The sequence below is a fragment of the Centruroides vittatus genome, unplaced genomic scaffold (assembly GCF_030686945.1).
Source record: "Centruroides vittatus isolate TY-2023 unplaced genomic scaffold, ASM3068694v2 contig_874, whole genome shotgun sequence".
NCBI lineage: Eukaryota > Metazoa > Arthropoda > Arachnida > Scorpiones > Buthidae > Centruroides > Centruroides vittatus.
In genome coordinates, this window is record NW_027122566.1 from 33210 (window position 1) to 60805 (window position 27596).

Below are 27596 nucleotides of genomic sequence, written 5' to 3' on the forward strand. Positions count from 1 at the left end.
AGTTCTTACATATAATTTTATAAAGGCATCTTCCTAAATTTATTTAAAAGTGAAAAAATTATGTTAAGTGTTTAATATTTTTGATACTTTTTTTTTTAATATTTAAAAAGTTTTATTTACCTCACTCAAACTTTCAACTTCCTAAGGAGTCAATACCAATCCCATTGGGAAGCCCTCCCCTAAAAGAAAATTGAAAATTATTTGCTAACCAGTGATGACTGCTTCAAGTGAAAAAGTAAGCAGTTAAACAAATTTAAAAGGAAAAAATTAAAATAATAAGCCAAACACACAAAGTCCTGTAAATGTACTTAAAATTGTTTATAAATAGCTCCTACAAGAATTTCAGAGTTAAAAGTGCTCTCCATTGACAACCTTTCTCAAAGCAGGAGTAACTAAAAATCAGTTTCACCTCAGATGCAAGTTAGCATCAAGCTATACTGTAGCTAACTACAGAAAAACTTCTAGTTATGATCCTCTACAAAGACCAAACTTTTCTTGAATAATACTAAACATATGCATTTTCTTTGAAATTAAACCTGTCTAAAATGACCAGTTAATCAAAGCAACCCTCCAAGTAAAATCAAATTTAACTTATCAGTTTGGGAATTCCCTATCATATTGTAAGGCACTAATACTTAAAGGTGTAGTTTGGTAGATCTCTAACAATTACATTTATCTTTACTTAAAGTATGACTTTTCCCATCCTCTACAGAAGACAAAATTATTTTTAAAAAGTAACATTTTATTGTATTTCCTTTGTTGCTCATTATACATATAAACTTTTCAGTTGTTAATAATTGAGGTATAAATAAATAAAATTGTATTATATCTATATATATAAAAACGAATGCATGTCTGTCTGTGTGTGTGTGTGTTTGTCCTTCATGAATTACCACACCATTTATCCGATTGCCATGAAACTTTGGGAAGTTGTTTAATACATTCCTGCGAAGGTTTATGGCATATGTGAAGATCACCATTTCCCCCTTTTCAAAAATATATTTATATATGGATTAAGGCTTTTATGTCCAACAGATGGCGCTAACTTCCGACGACCTAAGTTTGCTTTTCTGTGAGAATGGACCTAAGCAGATCATTTTCTACCTATCTATATAAATAAAATACAACGTTTGTTTGTTCCTACCGATTCCTTTGAAATTTTGACACAACGTTGCATTCGAATATGCACGTGTTTTTATATAATATACATGTCGAAATTCCCCCTACGGGGGGAGATGGACGGAATTAAGGCTTACCGTGAAGAACTCCGCTTCTATTTATACTATTTTACATGCGGTTTTTTGCGTTTTTAATTGCGTTTTAATAGGTGACGTCAACAGAATATACACTAAAAAGGGATTTTTTGAAATTCCCCCCATGGGGGAAGTGTTACACATTTATAATAGATACATTTTGAGCCACAACAACGCGTGGCTGAGTCAGCTAGCAGCATATAAAAATCAATGTTTATATAGAAATTTTAAAATATATTTTAATTTACTTAAAATACTTTATATAAAATATACACATCTTTATTTCTAAACCTTAACTGTCTGGCAATTTAAAAATTATATTAAAATAAAAAACATTTAGATTTTTACTTAAAAGAGAAAAATAAACCAATACGAAATGGCATTAAGAGCTTTTAGTTCTTTGCAAGCACTTTTGACATTCCTATAAATGTCGTCTTCAGGCAATAATAGTTATTGTCTGAAGACGTTTATAGGAATGTCGAAAGCACTTGCAAAGAATTAAAAGCTCTTTAACACTGTTTCGTATCAGTTTATTCTTCTCTTTACATAAAATTGTAATTTCTTTCTAAAGTAATTTTTTATTTCTTTTCTTCTATAAAAATATATTTCTGCATGAAAAGTTATCCACAATTTATTATATTAAAAACGATACCTTATTGTAAAGAAAATCATTATACAAATTAAATTAAAATAAAAATATTCCAAATAGAAACATTATTTAATACTAATTTAATTTAATTAATAAAAAAGAAGAGAAATGTGAGAATATATTAAATTTGGCAATTGTTTTTACATGACAAACTTATTCAGTTATTGAATACTGTCATTTATTATAATCAACTCCATATTTATTAAACATTACTGTCAAATATTTTGTTTTCAGTTTTAAACTTACTGTATGTTAATATGTTGTGTGATCAGCTTAGAATGTATTTTTGAACTTATATTGAAATGTGAATATTGTTAACTGAAATGACATCCCCTTAAACATATCAAATTATACTACATAAAAGTTCATTCATACAAATTCACTGAAATATTGATAGATTTGTAAACTAAATGATGATAAAACTATCATTGATACAGATGCAATTTCATCTTAAAATCTTATGTTCAACCATAAATACTTTGCAAATATTCTTTTTCTTAGCTATCGCAGAGTATAGTGATTTAAGGTATGGATTTTATGTAACCAGGATGATACCGAGTGGAACTTCGTTAGATGCCTGGGTTGGGTCTAGTTCTTGGCAACGGTGTCATCTGCAAATCAATTTACATGCGATGGTAGGATAACCATAAATACTTTAAAAAAAAAAAAATTTTAAATGAATGTGATATATTCATTACATTTTTATTAATCATCATCATATTTTAAGATAAAATTGCATCTGTATCATTGATATTTTTATCACCATTTAGTTGACAAATCTATCAATGTTTCAGTAAAATTCATATGAATGAACATGGTTAATGTTACCTATGGTTCCAAGATGGCGGCTCGTCTGATTCCAGCAAAGAAACAGTGGGAATGCACGTTCTAATCTAACCTAACCTAACCTAACCTAACCTATTCTAATAATTTTGTTGTAATAATTATGGTAATTTATTAGAATAGGTTAGGTTAGGTTAGAACGTGCATCCCCACTGTTTCCCTTCTTCTATTTGCTGGAATCAGAGACGAGCAGCCATCTTGGAACCATAGGTAACATTAACCATGAACATTAAGCAGAGCTATCAAGAGTTTGTGTGGAGTATAGCAAACTTTTTTTGCCATTTCTTGCTTTAAACAAATGGAACACATAGAATGTTTCTTTATTAATAAACAACATTCCTAAAAATTCTTTATTCTTTAGTTACAACTATAGGTAAAGTCTTAATGGCATAAAGTAGAATCTACCATGATAATAAAAATAGAAATCCCAATAAAAATTTCTAAACAAATAAAAATATCAATTAAACAAAACATGAAATTTTTATAACAATTTTAAATTTTATTTTTTGTTAGTAAAAATAACATTAATTTATAGGAGTAGGAACCACTATTGGCCCCTAAGTTTTCTACAAACCCAAGAAAACATCTCCAGCTCCCTTTCTTGACAACCCTGATATTATACCAATTTGGGTCTATCTTTCAATTTATATATATATTTTATTTTTCAGAAAAAAATTACACATAAGCCTATTAACAGTAACATATATTACATACACATAAAAAAAATAATAACAAATTATACTCTACAGTTGAATATCATATTTTTCAATTTCAATATAAAATTTTAAATTTATCAAACCTATTTATTTTTAATGCGACAAAAACTGGTAGGACTGTAGCTATGAATGAAGGGTGGCAACTCACTTAATTCAGAGCTAGAATCTTACCAGAAAGGTTCACAAAACCCGAACGTAATATTCAAATTGGGTTGGTCTTCAATTTGTCATCAATCCAGAGCTGGATTTGCACAAATGTTAAACAAGCTGCAACTTAAGGCCTCACATTATAAGTCTACAGCTTGGGGGCTCACATTATGAGTCTATTGCTTAGGTCCTCGCATTTTTACTTATATCATTATCTGGTGAAGGGGAAGGGTCTGTATTTTATAGCAGAAGGCAGCAAGTTTAATAAGTCCAACTCTATCTATCAGAAACTTGATGTTTTAAATATTTTAAGGTTAGATTTAATTTGTATGCATTAAATAGTATGTGTATATTAAGAATATATTTATTTTTTTAAAGTAAAAATCTCAATATTGTAGTTTCAATATGTAATGTATATATTATGTACTGTATATACAAACCGTCATATCAGACTTAAATCTATTATAAAAGACTCAAATCTTTCTTATCGAAATAAAAATTACGGTTTATATTACCTGCATTCTTAAATATATCATCCGAAATTTCATTCTACAAAATCCAATAAACTGCATTCACATCCAACGCTAAATTTAAGATTAATACATGCCAAATCAAACTTCGAGTATGCAGAGTTTCTCAATTCGGTCGCTAGAGTTCGCTTTCTTCTGTTCGTTTTTTTTTTTCCTATGTCGTTTGGTCGAATTCAATGACTTTTAATTATGTCATTTTTTTTAAAATTCGTAAATGAATAATATGTTATTATTAATATTGTTAAATATAATTATTGTATTTAATATAAAATGTGGAATTACACATTTACGAGTGAAACTTGTTCCGTAGATGCTCTGGCAATTTTCATTCATTTGCTTTTTTTATATAATTTTTAAAAAAAATGAATATTCTTTAATGGTTTTGAAATGAGTCATGAGAGATCAATTTTATTATCTTCAGTTCGTCGACAAAAACTATGAAAATAATATTACAATACTGATTAACAAAGATTTTTTTTCAACTCTTTCTGCCCTGTGGACACTAAGAGGGCCTCTTTTAGCAAGCCCATTATGGATTCATCCGGCACAATGGGGCGGTCGGGTAGTGAGAGACGGGGCTGGACATATCCGGTCGGATCACCCCCGAAAAATTCCTAGGGATTTTCTACCAGTTAGAATTCGATTCCGAGTCCCCCAGAGCGGTAGGCTGCCACCTTGTCCGCTCGGCCATCCGTCCGATTAACGATTGAAACATTTGTAAACATTTTAAAAAAATGTCTTATACTTTAATTCATAAAATTAATTAAGGATACGAACGCGCGACCATCCGACCAAACTTTTCTGGATTATCGTTTAATCTAGAGACACTTGGCGGGATGGCCGAGCGATTAAGGTGGCAACTGCCGCTCTGGGGAATCCGGGATCAATCCGAACGAATCGGGGAAAAAACCTACAAGTAGTCCTATTACTATAAATGTTTGAATTATAATTGTTGAAATCACATTTCTGCTCTTTCTATGCTCTGAAGGTGGTATTCGTTTTGTCCGAATAGTATACAATTTTACGTAAAATTGACGTAATCAATCATACTTTTTCGTAAGAAAACTAAGAATGACGTCAAACTGGATTCTATTCATTGCGGGGTGAATATCCTGGTTTGTACATATTTTTCTCGAGTAATATACTTGATATGGTATAAAAAAAAACATTGTTTTTTCCGTATATTCAGAAGAATCACACTAAAATGTTATTCGTTATAATAAAAAGTGGTTGCCTAAAGTACTAAACTTGTACAAATATCAGAGAGCAGTAGTTAAAGTAGATGGTCAATACAATGAGGTAGTCAAGATTGAAAAGGGTGTTAGGCAGGGGTTGCCTATCACTGCTTCTTTTCAACATATCTAGAGGAAGAGGAAGGCAGATTCAGTGCCTAAGATATGCTGATGATACGACAATTCTGGCAGAGAGCGAGGGTAAAATGAGAAAGATCCTGAGTGGACTGGAGAGGGAAAATGTGGTCTTCAAAATAAAAATTAATGTAAACAAAACCAGAGTCCTAAGCTGATCTAAGCTGATCAGAGAAAAGGAAAGAAGGGTCAACATCCATACAAATTGAGTTCTTAACCTTTTTTGTTCCCTTTGCCAGTCGGGTGAAGACGACAGACCTCTTTTCAGAAAAATGTTTTTAAATGCAAAACAAAATTTAAAGTAATCCAGTTTTACTGAAATATAGAAACCAAAATAAAAAACAGTGATTCTTTCTTCACAGATTAATAATAATACAACATATTTAAAGTATAGGAAAACTAAAGTTAAATTATAATTTTTAAAGACATGTCATTGTGAAGATTGGTGTTATTTATCTTTAATCAGAATATCAAACTGGTGTGGTATTTGACAAGGCAACATGCATGTCATGTTGAACATCTAATCGATTTTGACATTTTGTTTTCATTGTTACAAATGTTGAAAATACCAATTCTCAAAGGTATATTGTTGCAAATAGAAGCAAATGCAACATAGTTTATTGTTGCTATCTTAAGGTAAAAATCTTATTATTGTAGTTTCAATATGTAATGTATATATTATGTACTGTATATACAAACTGTCATTTTACAACATGAGGATAGTCTCTTAGGGAACACCAGAATTCTCCAAGACTTTTTGAGTTAAACTCCAGCTGTAGTAAGTTTTTCGTCCTAAGATCAATAAGTTCATTTTTTGTTTAAGTCAGCATCTTTGATACAGTTTATATCAGAAAGAAAAGGATTATAAATCCACAATTCAATTTTCATACCAATTTTAGAGAAATGCAACAACCATAACATGATATAAAAATAGCTGTTGTTTTTATTGGTATGCCGACATATACAGCTAATACTACCATCATTTATTACATACATTCATAAGTGAAAGAAATGTTAGATTTCAATAATAGGTTAGGGAGAATAAAGATAATGAGTTCATTTTTTCCAAAGCTCATAGACCCTCAATATAAATGATGACAAAGTGAAACAAATGAACAGGTTTAGATACCCGAGTGCTTGGCTTGACTGAGTGCAGAAGTGGGAAAGAAATCAAGAGGAAAATTGGAAAGGCAAGAGGCATTTAGCAGATTAAAAAACAATTCTGGGTGGGTCTCTGAAATTAGAATTGAGAAAAAGGCTTGTTTTCCTTTGTGGTGCTGAAACTTGGACTTTCAGACAATACATTAGAATAGAAGTCCTAGAGATATGGATATGTAGAAGAATAGAGAAAGTCATATGGAGCAATAAGGTGAGAAATGAGGAAGTCCTAAGAAGATTGGGTAAAAAAGGAGCATATTAGAAGCAAAAAGCTAATTGGATGGGACACATGATTCGAGAGACAGGCGATTCAGTATGATGTTATGGAAGGAATGGTTACAGGCAAAAAGAAACTAGTGAGAAGGAAAATTAAAATGATGGATGACTTAAAAGAGGATAGTTATAAGGAGCTAAAGACAAGAGCTAGTAGCATGGAAAAAGAGATGGTGCACTGCTTCTTTTTCTGTGCTACTAGCAGAAACTTTCTTTTTTTCGTAACTAGAAATTTTTTCCATAACTAATATTACTACTATAGTTCTCCGCTAAAGTAAATAATAAATTGAAAACAATTTGTTTTTAAGTTATTTGAGTTAAGTTTTAATGAATCCAAAGCTTGCAATAATATTGAAGCAATATTCATTTTACATTATAATCTAGTGAAACTTAATACTGTAAAATTTTCATATAATAATCTTTAAATTTTTATTTGTATTAGAATAGCTATCGTCAGCTCTGCTTTTTGAGTACAGGCACTGAATTGAGATCAAGTATTATTATTTTCTTTTTGATTTAGTATTAAGAGAAGTAAGAAATAAAATTCATTTGCATAGTTCTTTAACTGCAGTTAAAGCATACTGGCTAATAGGTTTAGGTTTATTTTGTACGTATTGTTCACAGTAATGCAAAATGTGGGAAATCTGCCAAGGAAACTTTCTAAGGGAAACTAGTCCCTATTTAGGTGTTGCAAACTTGAAGAAAACCTGAAAAACTCCACATGGCAAGTCTGTCAGTGAGGTGTGAATCCACGACCAACTACCAATTTTCAGTGGTTTTATCCACTCAGCCACTGGTGGGCACTGACTAATAGTATCTTACTTGATGAGAGATGAAAATGAATAAACATATATTCAAATAAATATCAGAAATTAAGAGACAAAAATGTCCAAATTCATAATTTTATTTTAACTCTTTTGGCATTAAGAGGGCCTTTTTCCATACCCAAGCCCACAATGGGGCAACTGGATGGTATGGAACAGGATCCAATATATTCAGCACAGATCACTTATAAAATATCCCTGTTAGTTCTCCATCCAGATTTGATCCCTGATCCACCAGAGCAGTAAAACTGACATCTTAAACACCTCAACCATTTAGCTGTCAAAATGTTCCTTTGCCAGGAATCAAACCTGGCACTTCTGGGTGAAAGCCATACATCCTAATCATTAGACCACAAAAGAGAAATCACATAGTTATGCAATTACTAGTAAATGCATCCTACTCAAAAAATAAAAACGTAATATTGAGATGCATAGTTTATAAGCTCTAAAATATATTAAAATCTATATTTTTAAAAATAATTTTATGTAGCAAAATATATAATCATTTAGGTAAAAAAAAAAAGGATATTTAAATCAAAAAGTTTTAATTTTGAAAATAATATGCTTAAAAAATCCATACAAAAAATATGAATGCCCAAACATTAATTTGTTTTTCTTTAACATTTTACTTGTTTTTAATGATCATCATTTATTAATATAAAATGTAAATATATTAATAATACATTAACTTTGTTTTTATGTAATTCTTATTTGTATCAGTTTTTAAAAGAATCTTAAAAAAAATCAGAATTTTTTTATAAAAATTCTATTATTTAATGTTTAGTAAAATTATATAAAACACATATACAAATAAAAACTGATAAATTTTTGATAAAAAAAAAAATGCTATTACAAATTTCTATTTTCAACTAGAATAAAAACTATGATACACCATAAAAAATAGTCAAGATTTTTAAAAAATAGGCACATTAAATTTAAAAATATTAAATTAAGTGCACAGAAACAAAGAATATTCTACTTTAACATAAATTAGAAACAGGTTAACAATTCTTTCTTTTAATATTTTGGCACTTTTAACAATTTTATGTTACTGTTCCAAGTATTTATACAAGACTTTAATAAAATTTTAAGATTTTTTTTTTAATTAAGCAATGTGCCAATGGAAACTATATACGAAATAAATAACTGTTTTTAAAATTTTACGTTATATATTTCTGTATATTATAAATAACATTGGAACATGCTTTCATATATTAGTAGAAAGAGGATTCTTTGTAAGAGATTCTAAAGTTGCCTCATAGAGACAAGTAGATTTATTGCTGTGGTTAAGTCTTACACGTTATAATTATTAATATTTTTTTAATATAATATTTAATAAAAATATTTTAAAAAATTAATATACATTTTTAATTGCACAATTTTCACATTTCTTTAAGTAAAGAAATGTTAGATGATTTTTTTTAAATGTAAGTAGACAGAAAAATGCAATATCGACAGCGTTTCAGATGATCAAATAAGATATGATCATATGACAACTGTGTTTCAGAATATATAAAATAACAATAATTCACTTTTGCATGGATTTATCTTAAATGACTGTTCAACAATTTATATAAAATAAAAATGCACAAAAGAATATATAGCACCATGTGGCAGATGATACTGCAAAGGCATCAAATATTAATTTCCGATTTCATTTGGCAAGGAAACTTGAGGTAACTTGTAAGACATGGCAGTGAAATATGAAGTATACTTGTTAAGGTTGACATTCACGATAGTGGGCAGATCTTTCTTCAATTACGTTCAAATGATTCATCATTTCTTCGTTAAGTCTGTCCAGAATTTCAGAATAATCTTTTAAACGCTTGTCATTCTGTTCAAATTCCTCTTCCATTTCTTCAGAAAAATATTTAAATTTTTTAATAAAAATTTTTAAAATTTATTATTATTTAAATAAAAATGTTAAAGTATTTACCTTGTAATGCTTTAAGTTTACTGTTAGCATCTTCAGCAAGTTTTCTCGCTCTTTCCCTTAATTTTTCTGCTCTATCTTTAGTATCTCCACTTAATTTAGCTTTTCCATTCAGTTTCTGTAAGGCATCTTCGTATTTCTGTTCTAATTCTTTTGCATTCTGTATAGTTAATATAATTATAGTTATCATAATCCTTTTATTCAAAAATTTCAACTAATCAATATATTCAAGGAAGATATGAATTATTATGCTACAATTTAAAAAACCAAACTGTTTCCTTTAATACAATTACTAAATATCCATTTACAAAAGTATCAGTTATCCAAAATAATCTTGGCTGGGCAATTTTTGATAACTTATCCCACTTGGTAAGAAAATAATAAAAAGATAAATACCTTTAATAAAGTAAAAAAAAAAAAAAAACATTAATTTTCCTTCTAGTACAATAGTAAAAAAAAAGATTCTGGCATAAAAATTTAATACATACAAATGATAAGTAATAGTGAAAAAATTGTCTAGTTTATAATAACAAGTTCTAGTCTAAATTAAAAATTATTTATTAAAGTTCTGTTTTTGAAAGAAGTCACTTATTATGCTTTATTTTACATATTTTTTCTATTGTATATCAAACGCATTATTGCTGAGAGACTTTGTTTATTATGTTGAACAAACATTTTCAACCCACTCAAGTGGTCATCAAAGGTGACCTTTTATACATCCCATTGACCTCCAATGACCCACATACCTATAAACTTTCAGCATTTAGGGCTGTGATTAGAAGGCCTTTCCAGTACTGCTCCAACATACATGACAGACTGGAGAAGCTTAATAGGATTTGGGATATGACTAAAATGTTGGGCTTTGGAACGAGTCATTGAAGAATTAATTAATTCTTATACAAATCCTAGAAAAAAGAAGACAAAAACTGATAGAAACATCAGTATCACAAAATTCACTTACAACAGAAGTTTATCCAGTGTTATGAAGAAGATTACGAATTACAAAAACAACAGTACTGTACAAAAGAGGGCCCACGATATATAACTTACTCAGAAACGACAAGGATAAGATCAAAGAGGAAGGGCAAGCAGATGTATACACAATACTGTATAAGAACAACCAGTTGGGTGACAACAAAGAGTATGTGGGTGTCACAACCAGAAGCCTAAACAAAAGAATAAAAGAACACAAGTATGACATAAACAAATGGCACTATTCAACAGCATTATTGAAGATGGCACAAACGGACAGATTCATTGTGGAATGGGATGAAGCCAGAATTGTTGCACCAATACATTCACCAACTCTTGCGTTAACATTAGAAAAGTGCGAAATCTATAAATCTAGCCTGATTAGAAAACGTTTGAATTATAAAGATGTCACAATTTTACCTTCAGCTTGGAAGTATGTAATCAAAAAGAACTTGTAGTTTAATGCATAACATGCAATCGATGCAAAAACCCTATGTTATTATGTTTATATTTGTATTTATTTATTTTATTGTATTTTATTTCATTATTTATTTTGATTAGTTCAATTTCAGTATTTAATGGACTAGTTAGATAGTTTATATTTTTATATATTTTGAATTTAACATATTGTTAGAAACACTTTGAATTCAAATTCCTTGGCGATTTGATAAAAACAGTTCTAAAAGAACTATTGTAAAAGTTCAGGTAGAATCAATAACCTGATGATGACCCCTTGAGTGGGTTGAAAACATTTGTTCAACATAATAAACAAAGTTTCTCAGCAATAAGGTGTGTTTGACATACAATATTCAAAGAGTCTGAGTATAGATTAAAGTCATATTTTTTCTTTTTAACTCTAAATCCTTAGCTTGCTTGATCATTATGAGATTTTGTTTCTAATACATCAAATTCTTTACTGTGCTTAAGCCTAGTGAAAAATTTGGTGCATTAGAGGTTTATGACCTCATTAAGCACGCTTTTCTATTTGTACTGTAATAAATAAGATCTAATACTAGTGTCGATAATGAGATAGCACAATAGTGGGTCTATGAAGATTGTCAACAATCATTATGTAAAAATTTCATAAGTTCGGAAATTAATATTCTCTGAAGTTGATTTTGGTTAATCAATTATTCAGATAATTGAAGATCTACTGTATTTTATTTGGAAGAATTACTTTCTGTCAATTAAATATATTTCTGTTTAGTCACAAAAAAACAATTGCTGTAATATAACACAATCATATCAATATTCATAAAACAAATTTCCTTAACAAAGAAAAAAAAATAGTTACAGAATTTTTATGATATATTTAAAATATTTATCAGGTCAGTCCATAAGTCCATGAGCATTTTATGACCTTGAGAAAAATCTTGTTTTGCTGTTAAAAATGTCAGTCTAATGTGATAATTTTTACATGGAAGTGTTAAATTGGATCTCATTCATATAATACTGTTCAGAATTGTGAACATTTCAGTTGTTTATTTTTGTTAAAATGGAAGTAACCGACGAATATAAAAGCATGTTTTATACTTTTTATTTTTAAGTGGTGAGAATACTACAAATGCAGCCAAAAAAATAAATACTGTACATAATCAAATTGTAATTAGTGCAAGGACTGCGCAGAAGTGGTTTGAAAGATATGGAAACAATGATTTTAGTGTGGAGGATAAGACCCGTTGACTTTGATGATGATGCTCTCTCTGCACTAGTTGAAGCAGAACCATCTTTAACAGTTGATGAAATTGTGGAACGTTTAAATTCATCCCATGGAACTGTTCAGAGACACCTACAACAAATCGGAAAAGTTTCAAAGCTAGGAAAATGGATACCACATGAACTGTCAATAGCTAACCGACAACAACGTGTAAACATTTGCATGTCTCTTTTATCCCGTATTGCTTTAAAACCTTTTCTTGGTAGGTTGGTTACTGGAGACGAAAAATGGATCCTCTATAATAATGTGACGAGAAAAAGACAATGGATGGATCGCGATAAGCAGCCAAAACCAACTGCAAAAAGTGGGTTGCATCCAAAAAAAATTCTTTTGTCTGTTTGGTGGGATATGTCAGGTGTAATTCACTTTGAGCTGTTAGAACCTAATCAAACAATTACAGCTCAAATGTATTGTGAGCAATTAGAGCGTTTAAATGAAAAATTGAAAAAAAATCGACCATCGTTAGTGAACAGAAAGCAGGTTCTCTTGCAGCATAACAATGCCAGACCACACGCTGCAAAAATAACTGTACAGAAACTTGAAAGCTACAACTGGGAAATTTTACCTCATCCACCATATTTGCCAGATATTGCTCCAAGTGATTATCGTCTTTTTCGCAGTTTGCAGAATTTTTTAAAAGAGAAAACTTTTGAGGATGAGAACAATGTAAAAAAGGCTATTTCTGAATATTTTGATTCAAAACCGAAATCATTTTATGAAGACAGGATTAAAAAGCTACCATCAAGATGGCAAGAAATTGTACAAAATAATGGTGAATACATTATAGATTGAAATAAAATTTAATTAAAACTTTTTGCTGCTTTTTTTGTAGATAAAAATACACGTGAACTTATGGACTGACCTGATAGATAAATAGTATTATGTCTTCCTTCTGCAAAAAGAAGTGCAATCATGAATTACATATTAGGATTAATGGAATAAGGAAATGCACCGTTTGGGTGATCTGCCAAGGGAGAGAGTGCCTTCCAGAGACTTTCTATGAGAACTTTCTCCTATTTAGATGTTAGATATCTGAAGATAATCTGGAAATCACCACATGGCTAGCATACTACTGAGGCCATAACCAATTACCAATGTTTAGTGGTTTTAACTCAGCCACTCACAGGAGTAAATGCATAAAACAAAATTTTTACAAATTTAGACTAATTTAGACTTATCCCTTAAGAATACATTCTGCATAGCAAATACACATTTACTGATATAACAAGTTTTCCAGCTTATTTTATGCAAATAATTATAAAAATGTCTTTTTAAATTTTATTTTGATATAAATAAGATAAAATTTAGTGAAATTTATTGCAAAAATTTATAATTACTGCATCAGAAAAAACAGTGTACGGTATAAAAGTACACAGAATAATTCAGTTGACTATTTTTTTAAAAAAATGATCTACTAAATTATGCTGTATAGACAACTTATACAACTATAAAGACTTTCATCACTTAATGTAGTAAAAAATACATATAACTTCTAAATATCACTTGCATTTGTCTGATTTCTTGGTTTAGAATTGATATTGCAAATGTTTTCTAATGATATGTAAACAAATATTAAATTAATTCAATATTCATGAATATGAAAATTTATTTATTATTGAAAGAGAAATAAATCATATTTCAAAATTGCATAAAATAAAACTGCATATGTAATGACTGAACTATAATATCTCTAATGTAGTATGAAAGTATTCCTGATAAAAAGAAGTAAAAAAATATTGATAAGCTATAAGTAAAGAGATTAATCAAATAAAGATTCTTACTGCTTCTGCTTCTTCTGCTAATCTTCCAGCTTTTTCAGCTTCATCGTTTGCTTTTTTAGCATTCAGTTCATTTTCAGCAAATTGTATTTTTAATGGTATTAACTTCTTTTGTAGTGCTTCTATATCATCCATTGATTTATTTGCTATATCTCCAGCAGCTCTAGTTTCACTACTAATCTAAAAATCATAAATAAAATAATTATTAATTCTTTTTGTTCTTATCTAAATTATTAAGATAATTATTGAGATTATTTGATTATTTTTATAAATATAATAAAAAATCCAGCAATGAGTTGCTTAACTCTCCTGGCAATATTTGGTGCCACCATCTTTATGATATTTTATTTAAAAACTTTTTATATTTTTAACTATTATAAAATGGCAAAAAGCTTAATTTTGAAGGTAGGAATGAGTTTTATAAAAAAAAAAATAACAACGAGCAAAATAGTCATTAGTCCGACCCTACTGGAGATATGACACATGATCTCCTTTATCTCCCACCCCTCAACCTTTAATCACCAAAATTTAACAGTATCGATCCCCCTAATAAATAAACCTCCCTACAAAATTTCAGAAATTTTTGACAAAAAGCACAGGAGTTATTAAGCTTCAAAGAGGGTGAACAAAATCGTGCCCCCTATACACACTAACATCCATACCTACAGAAAAAGCCCCCAAATCTTTTTGCATTTCTTGACGTTTCAAGGTCCTGAGTCCAAAAGTTAAAAATCTTGGGGTCATTTTTTGACTGATCCCCATACGTTTCCTCTGTTATATATAACAGCAAGGAAATTAAAAAAGAAATATATTAATCCGTTTTTTATACCTGTGCTAAATCACTTTTTGCAGTCTTAATATCATCTTTTGCTTTATCGATAGCATCTCTTGCAAGTTGCTGAGCTTCTTTTGCTTTTTCCAATGCTTCCAAAACTTGTTTAGCAGTATCTAAAATAGCATCTGCATTTTTTCTGTATAAAAAATACAGTAAAATAAATTTTAAATATTCCATAAAATAATTTTAAACAAAATAAATTTTTAAATAAATTTACTTTGCTTTATCAGCTCTATCTTTCAAAGCTTTAGCTGTATTCTTATCTTCAGCAGTCTCTCTTAGAATTGCATCAATATTTGTCAGACTTTGAATAGTATCATTGATCATTTTTGCTAATTCTGTTATTTCTTCAGGTTTGAGTGATATGCTTTGCTTTAAACACTAATAATAAAAAGATATTTTTAATAATTTTATTTATTATTAATAATATATACATTTTAATATTACAATATATAATAAATACATTCTGTTATATATACAGAATGTATTATATACATCATAAATAAATATAAGGATGCTATAATGTTTAATACAATCAAGCAGCATGATAAAAGTTATCAAATATTTTAAAATAAATTTATTAAAATTTTGAAATTGAAAAAAATAAAATAATTAAGATTTCCTCTTCAGTTTTTTTATCTTTTGCTAGTATTAAAAATTAAAATAATTTTAAATTAATTTGTAATATATAATATACCGAAAAATATGATAAATTATTTAGATATTCATTCACTGAAATTATGATTAAATAATTGCTCATGGTATGCCGAATACTCAAATTTCACATGAAAAAAATAAGTGTAAATTTTGTAAATACTAAATTAGTGTTTTTTGTTTTTTAAAATAAAATAAAAATCTTATAAAACATTTACTTTATTATAATAAAACAACAATGTCTCAGTATAAAAACAATATCTATTGCTATTTATGGATTACATCTTACATTGTGTTTGATATTTTTGAAATTTCAAGCTGTTTCTTGAAAATAGAGTTTGTTGGTTTTTAAAACCCAGTTTTGAAAAAACCATTTTTTTGAAGAAATTTGTATAATTTGAAAACCAAGTTTTCACAAGTAAAAAACCCAGTTTTTGAGCCTACACTTAATATATAAAAATAAATTAATTATTAGATTAAAAACATTCACACTCTGACACAAAATCGTCTCTGGTGTAAAACGGGAATATCATTAAATAAATACTAAAGCCTGGACTCCACATTACCGGAATCCGCGACGTAATCGTAAAACTGAAAGCCAAACTGACAAAACTTTCAGTTTTGGAAGGTTCAGTTGGGCAGAAACAAGAGGCCATGCTTTTTATGCAGTGAGAGTGTAGCGAAAATGACTCACGAGCAGCTATTGCTACACATCTCTGCATCATAGTTTAGAAACGCTTTCCGCTCAAGCTAAACATGGATGCCATAGTCTATCCTTTAATTCCACAGTTACAGCCGAAAGTAGCACTTTAGTTAAAGAACTACAATATTTAAATAAAGAGATATAAAAAATTGAGCATTTCTCTTTCCGAAAATGTGAACAAAGTAAAGAGATAGATGTATAATTATATTTAAAATATAGTATTTTCTTATTCTTTAGATAACTTTCAGAATCATTTTATAAAATTGAATCCTTCTTAATCTTATATATAAAATTCTTGTGTCACAATGTTAGTTACCTTACTCCTCTGAAACGGCTTTACCGATTTTTACCAAATTTTATATGCATATTCAGTAGGTCTGAGAATCGGCTACTATCTATTTTTCATACCCCTACACCATTTCCCCCTTTCAAAAATATATTTATATATGGATTAAGGCTTTTATGTCCAACAGATGGCGCTAACTTCCGACGACCTAAGTTTGCTTTTCTGTGAGGCATTCTGCTTTTCTGTGAGAATGGACTGAAGCAGATCATTTTCTATCTATCTATATAAATAAAATATAACGTTCGTTTGTTCCTACCGATTCCTTTGAAATTTTGACACAACGTTGCATTCGAATACGCACGTGTTTTTATATAATATACATGTCGAAATTCCCCCCAGTGGGGGGAGATGGACGAGATTAAGGCTTACCGTGAAGAACTCGGCTTCTATTATACTATTTTACATGCGTTTTTGATTGCGTTTTAATAGGGTACGTCAAGAGAATGTACACTAAAAAGGGATTTTTTGAAATTCCCCCCACGGGGGAAGTGTTATACATTTATAATAGATACATTTTGAGCCACAACAACGCGTGGCCGGGTCAGCTAGTTTTTCCATAATATTTTTATCAACAGTCACTTCGACATTTTTATTTTTGCAGCATAATATCGTATTATACACACAAGCATCCATTTTGCTTTACACGTGTAGCGGACATAAAAGCTGCTTTATCTTTGCTGCAGCAACCTCTTGCAGCAAACATTTAGAAACGGTTCGCTACATTGCAGTGCTGCATTTAGAAACATATTTCACAGGGTTTGCTGTAAAGCACTGCATAAAGAAATGCGGCCAGACTGAAAGCAGAGTTAAAAATTATTTAACTTTTCCGTTTTCATTCCGTGCTTCTGTCGTACTGCAACCAATAAAAACACGAGGATTTGTGACACGTAGTCATGCGTATTAGTCACATGTAGTTTTATTGTTGTAATGGCAGAAAGTGTATCGAAAAGATGAGGAAACAAACAGATTTGGAATTATTCATTAAAGAAGTTAGAAAATACGACAAAAAATGTAAATAATTCAAAGATTATTAACAATGAAATTGTTAATAAATGTAGAGAAAACAAGGCAAAATCCGTAGCATCGTCCATGTTTGACTCTACGACAATTACAAAACTGATCAATAGATGGCGCACTTTCTCGTAACGTGATAGTAAGTCAAGTTAAAATGAAAACATAACTGAAACGAAAACTCTATGTTTCAATTCTGTTTCTGAGTTTCAGGTAATGTGGAGTCCAGGCTTAAGTTTCATAAAACTAACTACAAAAAAAAAGAAAAAAAGAAAAATCTCCCTATGCCTGAAAAGAGTCAAATTTGGTTCAATTCAAGCTCCAAATGAGATGGTTGGGACCTTTATGCAACCTTATCAGAACTGTAGAGCATGTCCACAGGAGCTAAAAAGTCAAAGGAAAAATACCTCTACAAGTGACCATTCACAAGTTACAGCCCCCCAAAATCGGGTTGCGTGAGATCGATTACATAAACATCTTCAAAAACTTGAAAAAGTGACTTCGTCCAGCCCTAAGACACTAAAGCAAGAGTTTTTAGTATTAGAGGGTATAAACAGAAGAATGAAAAATTTAGATTTATTATTTAATGCTTTCAAGACAATTAAAGTCAACTAACTGGCAAGTGAGAGTTTTTTTCTATTTCTGGCAATTTTGTGTGCAAAATAAGAACAGTTGAGCAATAGATCTATAGACATTCTTTGCTTTCTAAAATCATATTTTCTTAGGAAAAATAAGAAATAAAATATTATTTTGTAGGCATTCATTGTTATTTGTTTTTCTTTATGGTTTTCTATGGAGTAAATTTTATGGTTTAATGTGATATTCTGGCATTTGTTTTTTTTGTTTTGTTTTGTGTAGACATTGGTTGATTTTATTTTGTTATATTTTTGAAATGTTATAAATATTAAATAAATTAAAGCGTTTTAAAATAAGTTGTAAATATCTCTATTTTCTCCATTTTTTGAAAAAAATTCAAAAACTGGTTAAAACTGGTTTCATAGAAAAGTTGAGCTTTGAAAACTGGTTTTTTAAATAGTCAGTTTTTGTATAAACCATACGTGAAAAGGACAATGTTATTCCCCTTATATTATGAGTATAATATTTCTTTTTGATTTTTTAATAATTTGAACTATTCTTTTGAATATGTTCTTTTAAAAGTGCAATGTAATAGTTTTTACTTTTTAAATGATACTACCAGAATTTAATTGAGTTATAATATGGCTAATTAATTATGAACATATTACATAATTTGAACTAATGGTAGGCAATTAAGCTGCTTTCTTATGTTAAATTTAATAATTAGAAAAAATTAATTTAGAAGTGCTCTGAAAGAAAAGATTGATCCAGAGCAGGAATTGAACTGTGCAGATGAGTTACCGATGTTACCCAGACTTTTGTCCTATCTTTGCTTCCAGACTAATTAATTTTAGAATACATACAATTCAAAAATATGGGTTATTTGTGTTCCTAACCAAAGTTGATTAACTATATACAGCATAACCCTCCATGGCAAATAGTCAACTCAAGCTTTTACTCCAACATATTATATACAGTGTATAAAATTACATGTAAACAGAGCCGGACATTTAGTAATAAATAAATGCTACCCAGACAGAAGTCCAGGTAGTGTAATTGGCAACACATTTTGCATGAAAGTTGTGGATTAGAATCTCATTCCAGAGAATCTTTTCTTCCAGAATGTTCAAAAATAATTAATTTAACCCAAGATGGCTGCTTAACTACCTACTTTAAGTCCAAATTTTGTAATACCTTTATAAGCTAATTAAATTTCAATGAAATCATTTTTTATTACTATATATCATGACTTGGGTTTCTTTATAAGTATGTACAGCTTTGTTAGAAAAAAAAATTTAAAGTTTTACAATTATAAATATATTTCTTTGAAAAGCTTTCCAATTCTTTCAAAGCAATATATTTATATTATTAAAGGATATTCTTGATATTTTTAAATTTAGATTCTTGGTATATATTTTAACTTTTTCTATCTTGCAGACATTAAGTAAAAATTTTAATAAGCATATTACACATTTGACCAAGCCCAAAATGGATTTGTCATGTAGTAAAGAATGGATGTAATAAGTCACATATAAGAGTACAATTAATGTATTAAATATCCAATATAATATGAAACAATTAAAAATATTTGATATAGCCTATGATTAAAATTTTTAAAAATTTTCTTACATTAATCAAATACTTCAATCATTAGTTTGTGTATTCTTTATGACTTACTTTTTCAGTTTGTATGAAATACTACAGAAAAATCCATACAAAAATCTATCAATGATAATTTAAATAATAATCACTTACTTCTTCAGCTAGAACTCTTATCTCTGATGGACGAGCTCCTTCTGAATCCAAAAACTTTTCAATATTATCTAACAATAATCCTACTTCTGCTGAAACACCTTCAGATTGATTTTTAGCTGCCTGAGCTCGTTGAAATGCTAATTCTGCTTCATTCAATGCTTCTTCAGCATCTTTTTCAGCTTCTTTAACCTAATAATTTTAAAAAACTTAAATTGTATTTTGAAATACTGTATTTAGAAACTTTGCAATTATTGGTGAGATAGTAAAATTATGATTATACAGAATTGATAAATTACAATATAATTTATTAACTCTAGTAATTTCAAATATTTTTACCAAGTTTTATTTAAATTTCTTTAAAGAATTTTAAACTGTAGTAAATATAATGATTAATTATTGGTAAATTATGAATTTTAATATCACATCGATGACTGATATTTTACAATAATAGAATTTAAAAAAATCTATTCTGAAGTAAACTTGGTTTATTAAGATATTACAATTCTATACAATTAACTTTAGAATAAATCTGAATTTTTAAAAATATTCTAATATTCAACAATATTAATTATTCAAGCATACGTTTATTAATTTAAAGTTAAATATTTATATAAATAAAATAAACTTACAGCCGTAAGTAAATCTCTTGCAGTTTTTTCATTTGTTTTCAAAATTGCCTCAGAATCTTTAGCTAAATCCAATGCACTACGTGCTTTAGAAACAGCTCCTTCAGTACAACTTTCTGATCCACATGTTGGACAGTTAGCACCACCACAAAGTCCTCCACATTCATTAATTCTAGTTTTTTCTCCACAAACCTAATTTTAAATTGTTTGAAATGTTTAAAATTAATTTTTAATAATATAAATTTATTTACAAGGTAGCAGTGTTTAAATATTATATATTGTACATTAAGGTTTCATTATTGTAGCTATGAAATGTAAAATGAATTATGCAAAATTTTGAATTACTACAGATAATTGAACATGTATTGACTGAATTAAATATTTTTTTCTGAATTAATCTTTTATAATGATAATGATTATAATATTTAAATTATATAATAAAGAATTTTAGATTATTATTATTATTTAATTTCAGAATAAAATTTTCAATTCAATCAGTATATTAGGTTGTTTTTTTACAAATATTTTTTTTAAAAATTTCAATATTAGTTATTTTTATTACCAAAACATTTATGTCAGGAATCTGATCTTCTAATGCAATAATCATTGCTTCAGTTTTATTAAGAGCAAGTTCATTTTCGTAATAAGTCTGATTGTAGCGTTCAGCAGTTCTTCCTAATAGCCTTTCAGTTCTTCCTCTATTACCTTCTGATTTATACAAAGTCGTTTGTGCATCTCTCACTTCACTTTCTGCGGCCCTCGATCGTCTTTGTGCTTCTTTCGTTATATTAAGTGCTCCTAATTAATTATCAAAATATAATTATTAATATAACTATGACAAATAATCAATAATTGTATAAAAATGCTTATATTTCAATAAATATTTATACTAACAAGTACAAATAAAAATAAATATTCAGAATAAAAATAACACATCATTTTTATTATATACATCATTTAGAATAAAATTTTAATAACCACTGAATCTTCTTGAAACCTTTTAACCGGTGCAGTATGCTCAAAAATTTTAATAATTCAATGAAGCTCTTCAGTGATTTCATTTTGCAAATAAATGATGTATAATATTATACATTATCTATATTTTACTTTATTCATACAGGAAAGTATATTTTTATATTTAATTGATATTGTCTGAAATTTATTTCTATCGTGATCAAGTTTCATTAAAAGTAACTTAACTATTATTTAAGCAATATCAAAAATTTCAGTTGAAAAATTTTAAATATATGAGAAGGTAATTTGTTTAAATATATATATATATCATGAAAACAACTGCTTAATTAAGATAACCAAAATATCTAATCATTTCAAAGTATTATTAGAGTATGAAAATGTCTCTAAGTAAATATATATTTTACCTTAAATTAACAATTAATTTCACATTTGAATATAGTGGCAAGTTTTATATAGTCCTTTATAACTGTGTGCATTAAAACAAACTTAAATCCACTTAAATGATAAATCATCCAAAAATTATATGATGAAGTGTAAATTTCAAGTCATTAAGTGTAAAAAGGTTTAAATAAATTTGTATGCAAATATGACAGATTGTAGAGTTAAAATCTGATACTTAAACAAATTCTTATAGCTTTTTCCTTAAATAATAAATATTCTTAATATTAAATAATGTTACTTTAATATATATATATCATAATATAAAACGTCATCTAACCTTCAACATTTGCTTCCTGAAGTGCTGTTGCATTATTCTTCATCAACTCAGAATCATGTTGCAAAGAATTTTTTCTTTTTCTTAAATCAGCAAGTTCAAGATTTGCATTTACTATTCTTTGATTTGTATTTTCTAATTCCTGCTCTAAAGAATCTAGAATGTTTTGACTTTCAGTTAAATTACTCCTGAAAATGATAAAATATAAATATGTTGATTTAAAATACATTATGTCTTTAGGTATAACATTATATTAATATCTAAACATTAAATAATTTAAAATTAAATTCTTATATATTTAATAAGTCAACAAAAATTTAAACCATTACAAATGATTTAGAATGATTCATTCAAATGTTTTTCTACAGTTTATTTAATTTTTCATAATTAAAGATTTGTTTTTATAATACAAATAAACTACACTAATAACAATTTCAGATCTTTATAAGTTTTATATATTGATATATTGATGTGTGTAAATTATCATAGGACTTTCATTATTGTTTAAAGGAATTTGAATAAGCTATATTTTGAAGAATTGAAAAATTTTAAAAATGCTTTATGGATACAAATTAATAAACTTATGTCCTGATTTTTATTACTGCTTTATAACAACAAATATAGGAATTTTCAAATTACATGCCTTATATATTTTTATACATCTATTACAATTTTTTTTTTTAACTCCTATCATATAAATGAAAGCCTGACTCTGTGCTGCAGTAAAGTTATCTATTAATGGCAAATGAAAGTTAAACATTTTAATCAGCAAGGTAATAATCAGAATGCTTACATAGTAATTCTTGTCTAAATTAAAACAAGAATCCTTTGTCAACCAGTTTTGAAATGATGCAATTTCCAATAAAGGACTGAATTAATAAAAATATTATATTATTATTTAATATGTTTTTAAGTTTTGACTCTTTTTTTACTCTGTGGGCACTAAGAAGGTCCTTTTTCCTTGCCCACAGTGAGATAGCTAGATGGCGAGAGATGAAGCCCAACATAGCCAGGACAGACTGTCATGAAATGTTTCTGGGGTTGCTCAAAAGGATTTAATCCAGGGTCTGAAGACATGTAGGCTGATACCTTTGTCAATTGGCCAATTGGGTGGCAATTAATACTTTGATTACAAATAAATTATTCATAATTAATACTGAGGCAATGGATTTTTCATAATATTGGGATCATAACAGATCCTTTACATCTACTCTAAAATCAAATTTTTTTTTGTGTGAAAATCCTAAAAATCATTCATAAATAACAATATTTTATAAATTATTCATAATTAAATTCTTTTTAGCTACTATTACCAATGCCATAAAACTATATTGATCATTTTATAAACATTTATCTAGACCAGAGATGGCAAACCCATTACCTGCACAACAATTTCAAGGTACCAACATTGAATGTTTAAAAAGCATTATGTTTTTATAAATTACAAAAATAAAAAAATATCTGATAGATTTCAAAATTATAAAACTGTGATTAAAAAAAAAATATGTAAAATTACAACATACTGAAGCTGATCCATAAGAGCCTTTAAGTCTTCAATATCGCTTCCAGTAATATTAGCACTTGCTAATATTTCACGCACTTCTTCTAATTGTTTTTCCATTGTTTCAAATTCTTTGGTATAAGCACCTGTAGTACCTGTCTGTTTAATTCTTTGAGCAGCATCAATTAGTCGTAGTGTGCGATCTATTAAATAAATTTAATTATATTTTTAATTATGTTATAGATAGATAAATTAATATAATATATTTTCAAACATATATTAAATATAAAAACTAAATTTATTATAGATGTTTCAAAATTTTCATTAAAAAATTATTTTTATCAAAAATTATATTCCTAATTCAAGATGCAGTAATCTTAAAGAGATCAGACTGACTAAATGCAATGTTTAACTCAGAGATAATTAGATAGTCCTAAAAAATTTAAAATCTAATTTTGGCAAAGATACAAAATATTAAAAAAAATGGAATACTCAGACCTTAGACTAAAATAATTGAAGAAGCATTAGAGAGAGAAAATAATGCATACATTGTTCTGAGTATTCTGTTTAATAATGAACCAATAAAAATTTAAATAAGAAAAAAACTATTTCAAAATTGATAAAATATGACTGTTAAAAAGAACTTTCTTTAAATTTTAATATATAGTATTAGTTTTAATAATAAATGTTAAAAAGCAACTAATTACTTACCGAAATTTTCAGTAAGAGGAACTGAGAAGCAATAATTAGAAAAAAGAAATACATTTAAGTTTGTTTATAGTTTATTATGTTAGATTGTAGTTATCCTTTTAAAATTAAGAAATGTTAAGATAAATAAATTTTAAAATCTTTTAATAAAACATGCAATTTGACAAATTTGATAATTCAGTTAAAAGTAAAATGATGATGATGAACTAAATTAAATTTTCCTGCTTTCTATTGAAACATTTCTAATTACAGACAAAAATTACATTTCAAAAAAATGAAATGCACAACAAACAAAGAAATTATTGTTTCTTTCATTGTAATTCTATGTATCTCATATATACATATAACAACAATAATAATAATGCTAACATAACTGGTAAATTAAATATGGAATTAAATTAATTAATATTTGATTAATATAGTGTTACAAATTCTCCTTTTTTTAATACTTTTAGATTTAATCATTTTATCTTTAAAAACAACTGATAGTTTTAAATTGATTGGATTTTTCATAATATTCTGATCATAATAGATTCTTTACATCTACTCTTACATCAAATTTTTTTTGTGGAAATCCTAAATTGTATATGTAATTAAAAAATTGTGTAAAGTGAAATTAATTTTACGCTATTTTTGATTATTCAATGTCAGTATTTTTATTAAATTAATACCAATTTTACAAAAAATTTTTTCAATAAGAATTCAAGATTGATTAAAATTTGATTATTTATAAAATTAGGCAAATACACTAACTGCATTATAAGAATATGATGAAAATATTATACCTTTCAATTCTTGGATAATTTCATCCCAATTGTTAAAGCATTCTCCACAAGGTTCACAATGAGGTGCTTGTCCAGTAAATCCTCTTGCACACTGATCACAACGATCACCTGCAATACCTTCTATACATACACAGGTTCCGTTATCTCTACGGCATTGGGTAGTTGCAGAACCTTCTCGATTGCACTCACATGCTATTAAAATAAAATTTTAATAATAAAGGATTTTGTTTATTTGCAAGTCAGGTTCATAAATGTTGTTATTCTACACAGTCTGGCAATTGAATAACAAGAAAAAGTTTTAAAAATAAAACAGACTTGAAAAAACTGGTTTTACTTTCTACTCAAAATACATTACTCCTGCATTGATACAATCAAATGGTCAACCAACTGGAACTTGGACATGTTCTCATTCGGCACAGCATGAAAAGCAGATGTCAAAGCCAACTGAATGCCTTTCACATCTTGAAAAAGTTTTCCTTTCAGTAACTAAGTAGTTGAAGAGAAGCATATCTGAACACAGTATGATAGACAGTTAAGCACAAAGATCCTCATTTGGGTTAGAAATTCCATCAAAGCAACCACCCTGTGAGCAAACACATTTCACAAAACATAACCAACTGCCTTAACAGGATAATTAGGCCTGATACAAACAATCCACTTCTATAATTGTTGCAAAATACTCTCCTCAAAGATTTTCTATTCATCTTTGAAATGTGCATACCAGAATATTTGTAAATGATATAGAAACTACACTTAATGTTGCTACTCAACACTTCAAATTGATGTCAAAATGTCAGTTAAATAATCAGTCTGATTGACTATTATTTAACTGCCAGATTGCATAATTAAAATATCAAATTATCATCTAATACATATTTTTTAAATTTTATTAAAAAAAACTTAAACTATATTTATTATTAAATGTTTAAAACAATTTTAACTTCAAGTCATAATGAAAATATAAATTTTAATAAAAACTTTATAATTACATATAATAAATTATATTTTTATCTATTAAATATAATTTACTCTATTTGACTTGTAGTATGGAAACTACTCTTAAATACAGTTATCTACTGTTGCTAATTTTTTTAATTTATAAGAATTTTTCTGCATTTGTTGTTATATTCATGATTACTTATTTATATATTACTCATAAAATAAATAAAATACTTACGATAACATTGTACATTTGGATTACCCCAATAGTTTGTTTCACATTCATTACATCTTCGTCCTCCATAACCAACCTTGCAACTACATTCACCAGTAAACTAAAATTAAGTAATGATTTAATAAACAGTTATATAAAAATATCTTTGGTATTTATAAAAGTATTATTAATTTAACAACTGAAAAATTAAATAAATATGCTACTTAATTATACAGTGGGTGATCGGTTAACAAACATAATCCATTCCAAGACTTTGTTCACTATCCGAATTGTTTTTTAACTGATTATTGATTTACCATAGGTTTTTATGAGAATTTGATTAATTCATTCTGGAGACCCCCCAAAATAAAAAAATATATACTTCTTATTATGTTTATTTATATGTAATAATAAAATTACATACATACATAATCTTGCATTTTTATTAGTCATGCTTTTTCTGTTTGTGGGGGTTAAAGAATATGTCTAATGTCGATTGCTTTTCTCTCTTCAGGATTTTCCAGAAGTAATTAATAGCATTGTAATTGTAGAGATCCCCAAGCTTATTAACCTTAACCTGGTTTGGATACAATTCTAAGACCGTTGTTCTGACATCCTCCCACTTCTTCAAAGATCTTTAATAGCAGATATTGGCATTAATCCTCTTTTTCAGAAGAAAACATATCTCGCAGAGTTTCTTGGTGTTCTTCATTCAAGAGTTCTTGGCCTTCTTCTGTCGTCAGATATGTTTCAGGTTCCATTATGAGCTCTTCAATGTTCTTTATTTCTCAGATGTGATTTTTATTACACCTTTAGCTGCTTGAGTCTTCTTGATTATACTGTATCTTTCTTAGATAAGATTAAACTGCAGCCTACTGTAGACCTGTACAAGCCATACTGCCCAGCAACATCAGACATCTTCTGCCCAGTCTCTACCTTTGCTATTATACTCTCACTTTTCGAAAATAAAAACTGATGCAAAACTTAACAAGTGCCTGCCTGATGTCTTGTGAATACTATAAAAAATTGTTTCTGTCAGAAAAATAAAAGGCTGGAATTACAAGAGAGAGTTTCAAAGTTCAGAAGAATACTA

The 27596-nt window shown here is 28.0% G+C and overlaps 2 protein-coding genes across 2 annotated transcripts in view; both read right to left on the reverse strand.

Moving 5' to 3' along the window:
- Positions 1–4262, reverse strand: part of LOC136982938 (uncharacterized) — a 31255-nt gene extending 26993 nt beyond the window's left edge. Inside the window, exon 1 of the mRNA XM_067279514.1 lies at positions 4124–4262. The gene's annotated coding sequence lies outside the window, so the exon portion shown is untranslated. The remainder of the gene's footprint in view (positions 1–4123) is intronic.
- Positions 4263–8812: 4550 nt separating this feature from the next.
- The window catches only part of LanB1 (laminin subunit beta-1), an 80057-nt gene continuing 61273 nt past the window's right edge, over positions 8813–27596 (reverse strand). The window contains exons 21-32 of the mRNA XM_067279435.1: positions 26528–26624; positions 25351–25542; positions 23880–24060; positions 22360–22544; positions 21229–21464; positions 20670–20858; positions 20041–20229; positions 15213–15376; positions 14990–15131; positions 14164–14340; positions 9697–9853; positions 8813–9617 (exon numbers count right to left, since the gene is read on the reverse strand). Of these exons, the coding sequence (XP_067135536.1) occupies positions 9478–9617; positions 9697–9853; positions 14164–14340; positions 14990–15131; positions 15213–15376; positions 20041–20229; positions 20670–20858; positions 21229–21464; positions 22360–22544; positions 23880–24060; positions 25351–25542; positions 26528–26624 (2049 nt within the window). The 3' untranslated portion in view covers positions 8813–9477. The remainder of the gene's footprint in view (positions 9618–9696; positions 9854–14163; positions 14341–14989; positions 15132–15212; positions 15377–20040; positions 20230–20669; positions 20859–21228; positions 21465–22359; positions 22545–23879; positions 24061–25350; positions 25543–26527; positions 26625–27596) is intronic.